The following is a 12,632-nucleotide window of genomic DNA, read 5'->3' as shown; positions in this document are numbered from 1 at the left end:
TATATATATATATATATATATATATGGAGTAAATAAAAGAAGACTGTTGAAAAACGGAAATTAATAATTTCCCAGATATCAATGAACTGAAAATATTTGACAGTTTAAAGGAAATATTACAGAGAATGAATGAAAGGTAAAAAATGCAGAAGGCGAAGAAGAAAGAAAACCGAAAATTGCGAAGAAATGAAGAAAAAAGAAAATGGTAATCATATTATAAAGCAGCAGCAGCAGTATGAAGGCAGCAGAGAAGTTGTTAAGTAGCTTTACACAGTACCACATCTTCGGTCTTCTTCCGATCCTTCCTGGTAATATGTCCACGGAAACTGGCTTGGATTTTCACAGCTGCGGCAGCTAATTCAGGATCATTTAGATTTATATCATCAATCTCACTCGACTTAGCTGCAGTTGATTGGACTTCGACTGGGGTCGGAATGTGTGAATTTGGGGTTGGCGTCCGATTTGTGTTGCTCTTCTCTTCCTGTAAGGGGTCAGCAGTAAGAGATAGTTAGTGGATTAAGCGGCAACGAAATCCTTATTCTTTTCTTTCTTTCGAGGATTTCTGAGGAAGAATTTACTGCCTTTATTTTATGGTAAGTATATCGGAAATATAGTAACAGGATGAATTAAAGGAAACTTGTTACAAGATTAATTGCGGAGTAAAATTTGTTTCCACTAAGTCTTAGAGGATAGTTAAAGATGAAGAAAGGATTGGAAGATGGTCATTTATTGCAATAAACATGTAACAAATTTTGACTATTTAGAAAAGGCTTACCAACTGAAGAAAATCATATTATTCAAAAATCGTAAATGATAACAATCAAATGCTATTAATGCATGAATGAGTTTAAACGGTCGGAAGTAAACATTCAATTAATAAACAATAAATGGATAAACGCTATAAAAATGGATTATTGTCATATTATCTGGCACATTATTTTATTTAAACAGATGAATTTATTGTCATTTTATGAAATGAGAGTACATAAACAAACATCGCAAAATCCTCAACTTAAGACAAAGGTGAACTTTTAAAATTACTCATAATAAAAACATACAGAAAATTATCTAATTATAATAGAAATTTTTAACATTTCTTTAGTAGATCCTTATCTATAAAAAGAAAAAGGTTGTTGGATTTTCAAAGTCAAATACAAATAATAATCCGTCTAATAAATCACCACATATTCGAACTAGCCTATCATTTATTTTTGTTTACTATATTACTGACGTGGATATAATTCGACTGTGTTTCTTTCTAATAATAATTACACCCGCTAGAGTAAAAATTTTTAAATACTTGCAGAATTTTGAAAGTGAATTTTTTTACTTTTCTCTATCTGTCGACATGATATTTATTGCAAACTTCAAGATGTTTTGTTTATTGTTCTAATAAAAAATAGCTTATATCAATCTTAATAACTTATTTTTATTTATAACACATCAATAGCTGATATAATTTTCATCCACATACAGACATTATTTTTTCAATGACATAAGAACTCACTCATCATTCGAGCATAATCGTGTTTCAACTACAGGGTGGTCAAAAAGTCAGGTAACATGTTAAAGGTAGAAAAAACAATATGATCCATTATAATCTTATATAGGGATCTTACCCCTCCTGATTTCTGGCTTTGGGGCTATGTAAAGGATATCGTTTATGGCAAGAAGCCTGATACAATAGCGTCTTTAAAGTTATTTATTGAAGAGGAGATTGCGATGTTACCTGACTTTTTGACCACCCTGTATATGTTGCAAGCGCTTTTTAATAGTTGTTGATGTATAGTTTAAATAGCATGCAATAAAAATTGATAATAATAAACGTCAACTTTAAATTTATTCAAACAAATTTCATATTAATGTTTACGTTAGAAACACAGAATTTAAAAAAAATAAACATTTACTTGCTTTTAATCCAAATTTGCAGTAATATTACACCTTCATCAGGAATTTCTTTATCTTTCCCTACATCATTCTATATGGCAAACAGTCAAACAGAAGAGTGAAGTTCGCGTGTTCCTTCAAACAGTGATATTTTAAATGGTCAAGTCTCGAGGAGGTCATATGGTAGAGAGAATTGGTTAAAAGGATTTTTCCCTTTGGAGGCGTCTTTAAATTTACATAAATCTGCAATTTAGAAAACCAGTACAACCGCCTGACCTTCGGGCCAAGATCACAGTGTAGTATCTGTTCTGATGCTTCACTTAAATTAAGTCCTTGGTCAATGTAGGGGAAACCCTTCATACTGAGACAATTACTATTTATTTGGATACTGCGAGAGTGCCCTTTTTTTTTTGGTGTGTGTATGGGGGGGACTGGTTTTTCCCCACATTAAAAACGACCTTGTGTCTAATTTGCTTTCGTGGGGAAGCAAATAAATAAAAACCAGTATAACGTATGATTAAAAAAATTAAAAGATCAAGTGTCAAACTGACAATTAGGTGAAATAAAGTATAAACACTGAAGATAAGACAAAGAAAGTGGGAAAGAAGGAAAGATCCTTTTCTTATAGATTTCACGCCTCCCCCCAATAACAACAACAACAACAACAAATCTGTTTCATTTGAGGAAATTGATAGGAACAGGTAGAAGATAAAAGTGACGGAAATTTAGACTGATAATTAGAGGAGAAAAACTGAAGATGGGAAAGTGAACTGATAAAAAGATTTAAGACAAATATAGTAACATAGCAAAAATTTTAACGAAACGAAAGAACACACACACACACACACACACACACACACACACACACATCCCCCCTCTCGATACCCCCCCCCCCAAAAAAAATATATATCCCGTCGAATTTTAAACTTTTGGTTTTATGTAACTCTAGGGCGATGATAAATTCATTTTGATTCCAACAAGACTAAAAGAAATCGGGTCACCCAAAACTGTTTATTATCAAATATATATATATTAGCCTGGTGCAAAAATAATGTCGCTTTTTGATATTCAACTCTAAAAGATCATAACTCCTTTTCCTTTCATGATAAACTTTATTAATCGAAATAAGAACCTTTAGAATCGACACATTTTTGCCAACGAGAAACAAGTTTATTTATCCCATTAGCATAGAAATCCGGAGTTCTGGAAGAGATTAAGTCATTTGTCATCATCTCGGTATTTGAAGCATTTTTCGTACAGGAAGTTGTCGAGATGCTTGATAAAATGATAATCAGTGGGCGAGAAGTCTGGTGAATATAGTGGATGAGGCAGAGTCTCATAGCCCAATTCGTTCAGCTTCTACAAAGTCAGTTGAGCAACATGCGGACGAGCGTTGTCGTGGAGGAGAATTAGTCCTTTCATATTAACCAATCTCGGGCACATACGTTGGAGCTTCTAGTGCATTTCCTTAATTTGTCGGCAGTACTTTTCTACCATAATCGTTTCGTCCAAATTCAAGAAGCTGTGATGGATGAGACCGGCTGCAAACCACCAAACAGTCACCATAACCTTTTTTTGGTGCAATTTCGGCTTCGAGAAGTGTAGTGGAACTTCTCCGGCATCCAACCACTATGTTATAACTTTTGTTCTTCATCTTTCATTTAATATTATTTTTATCTATAATAAATTTTACTTGAAATGGAAAAATTCTACACAGTTATCTACTGAGTGTAACAGTGTTCCATAATATATTTCAATGAAGGTCATTTTTGTAAAATGGCGGGTGTTTCAAATCTCCTGTGTGAACTGGGAACTCTCAGTCCACACAGTTCCAGATTTGGGCAACAGTCTAATTAGGAGCAGAGGGAAGAACAGCAAATGAATAGTTTTACACAAAATTAGTTGAATATTGTTTAAATATCTACAAACTGAAAAATATCTGAAAATACTATGAACCGAAAAATATTTAAAGGAAATATTACAGAGAATGAATGGAAGGCAAAATATGAAAAAGAAGGCGAAGAAGAAAGAAAATCGAAAATCTTCAAAGATGGAAGAAAAAAGATGGCAATCAGGTTTAGAACAACAGCAGCAGCAGCATAAAGGCAAAAGAGTAGTTTTACACAGTACCGCATCTTCAGTGTTTTTCTGGAATTTGCTGTCCAGATCAAAGTAATAACTTAAACCAAACGAGAGAATTTTGTAGCAAAATACTGATACAGACAGAGTTTTTTTTAGATGAGGACTGATAATTTGTATCATTTCGATTATTCAGCCTATTATTCTCATTTGGTTATTATATTGATAATGTTACAACTATCTTCAGGTGCACTTTCACAAACTTGGAAACTTTATGGCGAATAGCAGAAATCTGTGTGAAATTTTGAGCTGAATCCTTTGTAACGTACTCAGTTCAAAATTTGGAAAACTTTATAAAAGGTTCAGTTCAAGATTTCAAACATGTTCCTGCGTTCAGTGTCGTGCTTAGGGCCCTCACAGACTCTGCAATTGTGGGGGAACTCAAGTTTCCTAGAGGTCACAAGGTGTTTCTGGATAGTTGAGGTGGATTTATCAGCACGGAATGTCAAGTTTTAGCAACCGAAATTATGAGCAGGCGTTTCCTTATTTGTTTGATTACATATTACTTGCTGTTGTAAATAAATATTATAAATAAAGCGCTACATAGCCGTTCAATATGCGTTGATGACCAGAGTTCTGACATGTCATTTGTTTCACAATACAGGCAAGAAAAACTTGCAGTAGTCGAAGTTAAAGCAAGAAAATTAACTGATGAGCTTGAAGTGGATCGTGACTATATCCAGATCAAGGAAAAGAAGAAAACATGTCTCTTCAGATACGAATTAGTAGATGAGTCAGATGATCCGACTAGTTTCATCGAAAATTTTTTCTATCCATTCATGGATACAATTTCACAAAATTTTCAGGAACGGTTTAAAAACATAAATCATTTTAAATTAAAGTACGGGTTTTTATATGGCGCAAGTAACACGAAAGCTGCAATAACATCGGACATGCTGCTGTCATGCTGCGCTGCTTTAGCAAAAGGTTTTGGAGAAGGCGATATTAATATCTGTGAGAAACTTGAAAGAAAGATTATCAATTTCGTCAACCTCGTGAACAGTAAGAAGCGGAGTACATTTTCCATTATTGAATTTCTAAATCATATAATGAATCATACGCTAATCGACTTATAACCAAACATAGCTGTTGTACTCAGAATTGTAACTATATTGTCAGTTACATTGGCATCCTGTGAGCGCAGTTTCTCTAAACTGAAACTAATTAAACACTTTCTTCGGAACTTCATGTCCCAGGAAAGACTGGCTGGCTTATCTGTTATAAGCATTGAACACGAACTAAGCCGAGAAATTGACACACAGAATTTAATGCAGAAGTTTGACACAGAAAATGCCAGAAAAGTGAAATTTTAATGATAAGGTTGGCAGAGACACACGTTTTTTTTTTTTTTTTTTCAATTCTACTTTCATTTCTGGTAAAATCTGTTTATTTTTCGATTCTGACTAAAGCTTTCTTCCTTTTGTTACTTCAGGTTGTATAAACTTTTGTGTGGTTGAAAACCTGTTTTGATATCATTTTGAAGGAATTTTCATCGAAAGGGTATTATTTTTTTTTTACATATGCACATTTTTGTAAATATTTTCACTGACTTTTTTTAAATATTTTATGAACAGTTAATTTAAATACTCACGCGCGTATGAGATAAGTTTTATTGTCTTGAGGTAAGTTCAGACTAGCACCAAAGTTGAATCGATCAATAAAAACTTCACTCATTTTCTTTATAAATTATAAACTTCGTATTTAGTGGTGGGGTATGTGTCTTTTAGCAATGAATGATTTTCTTCTACATCATGACACTTTAAAACGACTTGGTTACTTTTAGTAACATTCCGTTGCTACTATTAATGTTGTTTTGATTGAATTGGTTTATTATTTGTCCCCTCTATACTAACACTGTCTGATACTCTCTCTTTATTTTTCAGATAAACTCCTGAAGTCTAATTCTTGACAGTATATCACACTTTCTGTAACAAAATACTTTTGAAATTTATGTTTAATTTATTGTGAAAATACTTTTTTAAAAACTTGTAGAAGATTGTGAGCCGAAGCGGACTGAAATGCCTATAAAAATAGCTAAGAAATACTAAAAGTAGCTAAAAGTTATGAAAACGTTTGTAATGTCTAGCTTCAAAAGACCAATATAACGATTTCTTCCATTTTTTTTTTTTTTTTTTTTTTGTAATGACGGAATATCTGCGTTATTTTGTTAAAAGTACCATTTATTTTGGGTTCAGTATGTTAGGTAGAGGCGCAAGTTGCATTTTTCGGTAGAGGGGCCGTAAGTCGCATTCTACGTGGGGGAGGGGGCGATGTTGATGATGGGCACAGCACTGTCCGTGTTCAATATGAACATTCTCAAGTTCGGCTGGAAAATTTTTTTAAATTGGAAAAGCAGCACTTGTAGAAGTTTGTACAACGTTGTGAATATGACAACTAAGATGAGAATAGTAGTCCTAATAATCCATTGTCCTGTTTAGTATGATGATGATAATGACGACGAAGATGATGATGATGATGATGGAAATAAAGAGCTGATAAAATGTTATCTGACAAATATAGCAACATAGACCGTAGCAATTTAAACGAAAACACACACACACACACACACACATATATATATATATATATATATATATATATATATATATATATATATATAAGAAAAGCAAACAACAAAAATTAATGTTGAAAATTGAAAATGAATAATTTACACAAAATTAATTGAATTTCCTCAAATATGTATCAATTGAGAATATCTTTAAAACACGAGCCCTTTGTGTGTGGTGAAAATGATTTAAAGGAAATATCACAGAGAATGAATAAAAAAGAAAAAAAGAAAGCGAAGAAGGAAAATTGAAAATTGTGCAAAGATAGAAGAAAAAAGAAAATGGTAATCATATTATAAAGCAGCAGCAGTATGAAGGCAGCAGAGAAGTTGTTAAGTAGCTTTACACAGTACCACATCTTCGGTCTTCTTCCGATCCTTCCTGGTAATATGTCCACGGAAACTGGCTTGGATTTTCACAGCTGCGGCAGCTAATTCAGGATCATTTAGATTTATATCATCAACCTCACTCGATTTAGTTACAGGTAATTGAACTTCGACTTGAGTCGGAGTCGGGATGTGTGATATTTGCGTTGTAGTCACATTGGAGTTGCTCTCCTCCTCCTGTAGGGGTTAGTATTAAGAAAAAATTAGTGGATTAAGCTGCAATAGAGTCCATTTTCTTCTTTTTTTTTCAACGACTGAGCATTTCTTATGAGTTTAGTGAATATTAGAAAAATACAGTAACAGAATGAATTTAAGAAAACTTATCAGAAGATTTATTGAGAAATAAAAAAAAATCGTTTCCGGTTAGTTTTAGAAGATAGTTGAAGATGAAGAAAAGATTAGAAAATGATTATTTATTGCAATAAACCTGTAACAAAGTTTGACTATTTGGAAAAGATATACCAATTGAAGAAAATAGTATTATTATTTGTAATCATAAATCATAACAAACACTTTGAATGAATGAAAGAGTTTAAACGGTCAGAACGAAACATCCAATTGATAAACATTCAATAGATAATTACTACAAAAATCGATGAGTAATGATCATATTATTTGACACATTCGTTTATTGAAAACAGTTAATGAATTTATGGTGATTTTCTAAACAGATGGCATGGCATTAAAAACAAAAACAACAACAAAAAAACGCCACATTATCAAAATCTGTGCTGGCACTAAGAGTTTATACGCTTTTCTTCACTAAGCAATTGGTGTATTAATAAAAACAGCAGAAACGTATCCAGATTTAATAAGCTTTTGAACATTTCTTAAGTAAATTCTTATTATCTAAAAAAAAAAAAAATTTTTTTTAATGATCAGTAGGATTTTAAAAGTCAGATCCAAATAGCAATCAGTGTAACAAATCGTTACTTGATCGGGGACGCCTGTTCTGTTTTTTTTTTTCTTCCATTATGTTATTGACTTGAATATATTTTGATTTGGTGAAGTTTTCGTAAGTTAAATGAGCCATTTAGGAAAGTTGTTAGTCTGGAGGCAACTTTTCATTTAGTTACCTAAAAATGAAATAAGCCACTTGCAAAATTGTGAAAAAGACTGTTTTACATTTCTCTGTTTGTGCTTGGCTTCATATTTATTATCGACGTCAAGATTTCTACCCTTAAAACGAAATGCAGATTATGCCATTAATAATAACTGTACAATTACACTTTTTACTAATTGCATGTTTTTGTATAGCAATAGTTATAGACTGTAAAATTTTTATGTTTCTGTAATTTTGAGATAAGAATTGATCATTCATATTATTTGGATTCTTCGGTCTATTGTTCTCATTTTAATGCTATTTTCACAACGTTTTGGTCAATGTAACCTCAAATTTTCTTCAGTTGTGTCTGGTCAAATTAGGGAGTCTTTTTGTCGAGCTGTGGGAATCTGCATGAAATTTCCAATAAGACCCTTTATTTAATCCACTGAGGTAGCATGCTCTCATTCTGTCAGCCATGACGGAGTTGAACCTTCAACCTCCAAAAGTATGTAACTAACAACTGAATTACAAATTACAAGTGCTCTATCCACTATGCCACAAGTCCTTGAAGACACTCAAAATGCAATTGCGAATTTCTTAAGACTTCTAGCTAGTTATGGCTGAGGAAATGAGAGCATGCTGCCAGAGTGGATTAAATGAAGGGTTCTGTTTGAAATTCCATGCAGATTCCAGAGTTCAACAAGATACACCTGAAGAAAGTCAGAGGTTATATCGATCAAAACGTTCTGAAAATAACACTCAATATGAGAACAGTAATCTAAATACTATAAATAATGCAAATAAAACTTTCGTCTAGTTGCAATACTCTTCAATGACATAAATGCGCCATCATGATTCGACCATAATAGTGTTCCAACTGCAGACTGCAGGCGTTCCTTAATAATTATGGCTACATTCCTCTTATAATGAGCTTATTGCTTTTTTTTTTATCCGTTTTCATAATACACATCTTCCTTATAACATAATCCACAAACAAGAACAATACTTTCAAATTCATTCGAACAAATTTTATAGATTTTGTTCTGTGGAGAAAAATGAAATTGAAATCGTTCATTTATTATTATTTTTTCTTTCTTGTTTTTCCTTTATATTCATGAAATAAATACTAATGACAGTAATAGTAATTATAATACTAATGCTTTCTTTATCCACCATTTCATTTCCCCCAAAGTCATCTTCAGAAAAACAAGGAAAAGTTCTGAATGATCGCTGAAGGTTTTACTTCTATCAATTTCATTAAAATAACCTTCTTTTTTTTGTTGGAAAAATAGAGTTACTGAAAATAAGTCTTTACAGTTAAGAAAGCAGTCATTTACTTTGTGCAAAAATATAAAATGCCCCCCTCCGTCTTTTTTGTTGGCCACAAAGCCAACAATAAAAATAACATAAAGTTTTTTTTTTTTTTAAACTTTTGGAAATTGATGAGAGAGAGAAAATAATTAAAACATATAGCAGTGAGGCAGTGAGGGGGGGGGCTAGACCGAGATTCAGACAGACAATTAGAGGATTTAGTGTGAGAATATGGAGATAAATAACTGCTGAAAGGTTATTGGATAAAATATAGCAACATGGCAGCAATTTAAATATAACAAAAAAGAACATTATATATATATATATATATATATATATATATATATATATATATATATATATATATATATATATAATGTGTGAAGGAAATCAAGGGCTGACAGTTAAAAACCGGAACTGAATAATTGCAAGCAGAATGAGCAGAATATTCCCCAGATATCTATAAACTGAAAATATCTTTACGAGTTGTTTGGTTGCAGAAAATAGCTTTAAAGGAAATGTTAGAGAGAATGAAAGGCGAAAAGTGAAAAAGAAGGCGAATAAGAAATAAAATAAAAAATTGCGATCGAAAAGAAGATGGCAGTCATGTTAGAATAGCAGCATGAAGGCAGAAGAGAAGTTGTTGAGTAGCTTTACACAGTACCACATCTTCGGTCTTCTTCCGATCCTTCCTGGTAATATGTCCACGGAAACTGGCTTGGATTTTCACAGCTGCAGCAGCTAATTCAGGATCATTTAGATTTATATCATCAATCTCACTCGACTTAGCTGCAGTTGATTGAACTTCAACTGGAGTTTGAGTTGGGGTGTGTGATGTTGGAGTTGGAGTCCGATTTGAGTCGCTCTCCTCATCCTGTAGGGGTTAGCAGTAAGAGACAGTTAGTGATTTGGGCTGCAGTGGAGTCCATTTTTTTTTTTTTTTTTTTTTTTCATTGATTGAGTATTTCTGAATTTACTGACTTTATTTTATGTTAAATATTTGGGAAACATGGAAACTGGATGAGTTTAATGAAACTTGTCACAAGATTAATTGAGAAGTAAAAATCGTTTCCGGTAAGTCTTAAAAGATAGTTTCAGATGAAGAAAGGATATAAAGATGATCATTTATTGCAATAAATTTGCAACAAAGTTTGACTATTTAGAAATGGTTTACCAATTAAAGAAAATCATGTTCTCATTCATAATCATAAATGATAACAATTAAAAATGGACCAAATAATTAAAAGAGTCAGAATTAAACATTCAATTAATACAATCAATCGATAAACACTGTAAAATCGATGATGAATCTTCATATAATACACACATTAGCAAATATGTTTCTGAATATTTTTAAATGAGGATTGAAAAGTTTGTATTATTTAAATTATTCGGACTACTGTTCTCATCTTGGCTGTTATTTGCAGAATGTCTCAGTCGATGTAACCTCCGACCTTCTACGTGGCTTAGTGGTACTTGGTAAAATTCAGTTATAAGTTACAGTCTTCTGCAGGTTGAAAGTTCAATCCTTGATAGAGGTGACACTCAAACCACAATTGCGAATTACTTAGGACTTCTACCTAGTAATGGTTGACGGAACGAGAAGATGCTACCCCTGTAGTTTATATAAAGGGTTCTGTTCGAAATTTCGTGTAGATTCCCAGGTTTGACAGAAAAATTCCTATGTTTGACAATATAGACTTGAAGAAGGTCAGAGGTTACATCGACCGAAACGTTTTGCAAATAACACCCAAGATAAAGATAGTAGTCTGAAGAGCCAAATAATATTAATTAGCAAATATTTCAGTTAGGAAAATAAAATATCTGATTGTATGATTATTCTATAAATAGATGAGATGAAATTAGATTTTTAAAAAATGCAGAATTATTAGAATCAGTGCTGGCGCTACATATTCTTACACCTTTCCTTAATCTATGACATGGAGAAAATTCTTTGTAAAATAATCAATACGTTAGCCTTTTTAATCATTAAAAAATCAAAGAATTATCCAGTTTTAATAAAATTGTCAGCATTTATTAAATTATATATATTTTAGAACAAATACAAGTTTTCAAATATAACGTCATGTCCATTTTCATAAGAGTAGAATTTTGAGAAAATTAAGTTTTACGCCATTTTTTTCATCACGGTTGTTGCCATCAAAACCTTTTTGCCATTTTCCCCTTCAGCCTTTTTCAGGTGTCAAGTGTCAATATTGGAAATCGACATGAAATTTTGAATCCAAATTCGAGGAACTGTAGCCGGTCGATTTAACAAGTTAACTAAATAAATGCCTCAAAGCTTGAAAAACAACAGTGTATCCCCATGGCTTCAATAAATAGTTGCATTCAAAATTTTATGCCGATTTCTGAGTTGAATACAAGGCATCTAAATGAGGTTGAATCACAAAATGGCTGGAAACGTGGTAATAACAACAAAGATGAGGAAACTAGTTTGGAAATTGTAATAAATAATGAAAATTCTCAAAATAAACACCGCAGAACAAAATGTGTGTGCTAATGCTTCGGATTTTTTTTTTTAGATTATGATTAATGATTTGAATCATTTGTATCATTCTGACTATTATTCTCATCTTTTTTTTTTTTTTACAATGTTCTGGTCGATGTAACCACAAGTCTTCTTTAGGTGCATCTTTTTGAATCTTTATCTCAACCTTGTTCTTAATACAAATCGCTCTAAACAAGTCATGAAGCAACTTGATGTAAGGAGCTAAAAAGGTACCACTTCAAGATAAAAAAAAAATAGCCACTGATATATGTTATATGAATATAATGGGACCTAGAAAACAGTAACTCTTTTTCTTTTATCAGAAATATCGCTCATGAAATGTGAGGATTGAAAGACAAAATAAGAGAAGCAAGAGTTACGAGGTTGCTTAAGAACTTAAGAATCTATACACAATTCCAAACTAAACTCTTTATTTAATACACAGGGGTGGATTGTTCTCGTACTAGCAGCCATGACCTGCTAGAAGTGTTACTTTTCTTTTTGTCTGTCATTCTTAGATATTAGTGTCTGTAGTAAGGATTGAACCTTCTAAGAATCACATAAAGAAATAATCATCACTTCTGCTTGATCATAACTGATGAAATGAGAATAATCTACCCTGTGGATCAAATAACAGGTTCAGTTTGGAATTTTATATTTGTTCCCAAGTTCAACACTATCAAGTTCGAAAAGATGCACCTGAAGAAAGTCAGAAATTATATCGGGTGAAAAGTTGTAAAAATAACAACCAATATGAGAATAGGAGTCTAAATAATACAAATAATATA

The 12,632-nt window shown here is 32.2% G+C and overlaps 1 protein-coding gene across 11 annotated transcripts in view; it reads right to left on the bottom strand.

The window, feature by feature from the left end:
- LOC145277764 (uncharacterized) overlaps nucleotides 1-12,632 on the bottom strand; it is a 513,076-nt gene that overhangs the window by 15,201 nt on the left and 485,243 nt on the right. For 7 of the 11 annotated variants that reach the window (XM_080129496.1, XM_080129499.1, XM_080129504.1 and 4 more), the window contains 3 exons: nucleotides 10,000-10,209; nucleotides 6,947-7,156; nucleotides 278-481 (listed from right to left, as the gene is read on the bottom strand). The exons of 1 other annotated variant lie outside the window; for it this stretch is intronic. In XM_080129496.1, the coding sequence (XP_079985622.1) occupies nucleotides 278-481; nucleotides 6,947-7,156; nucleotides 10,000-10,209 (624 nt within the window). The remainder of the gene's footprint in view (nucleotides 1-277; nucleotides 482-6,946; nucleotides 7,157-9,999; nucleotides 10,210-12,632) is intronic. 3 more of the 11 variants (XM_080129500.1, XM_080129505.1, XM_080129503.1) reach the window with 2 other exon arrangements.

This window comes from Euprymna scolopes, chromosome 6 (assembly GCF_053919585.1).
Source record: "Euprymna scolopes isolate OS-2025 chromosome 6, ASM5391958v1, whole genome shotgun sequence".
NCBI classification, from domain to species: domain Eukaryota; kingdom Metazoa; phylum Mollusca; class Cephalopoda; order Sepiida; family Sepiolidae; genus Euprymna; species Euprymna scolopes.
Note: the sequence above shows the minus strand (reverse complement) of the source record. Positions and strands in the feature narration are given on the sequence as shown.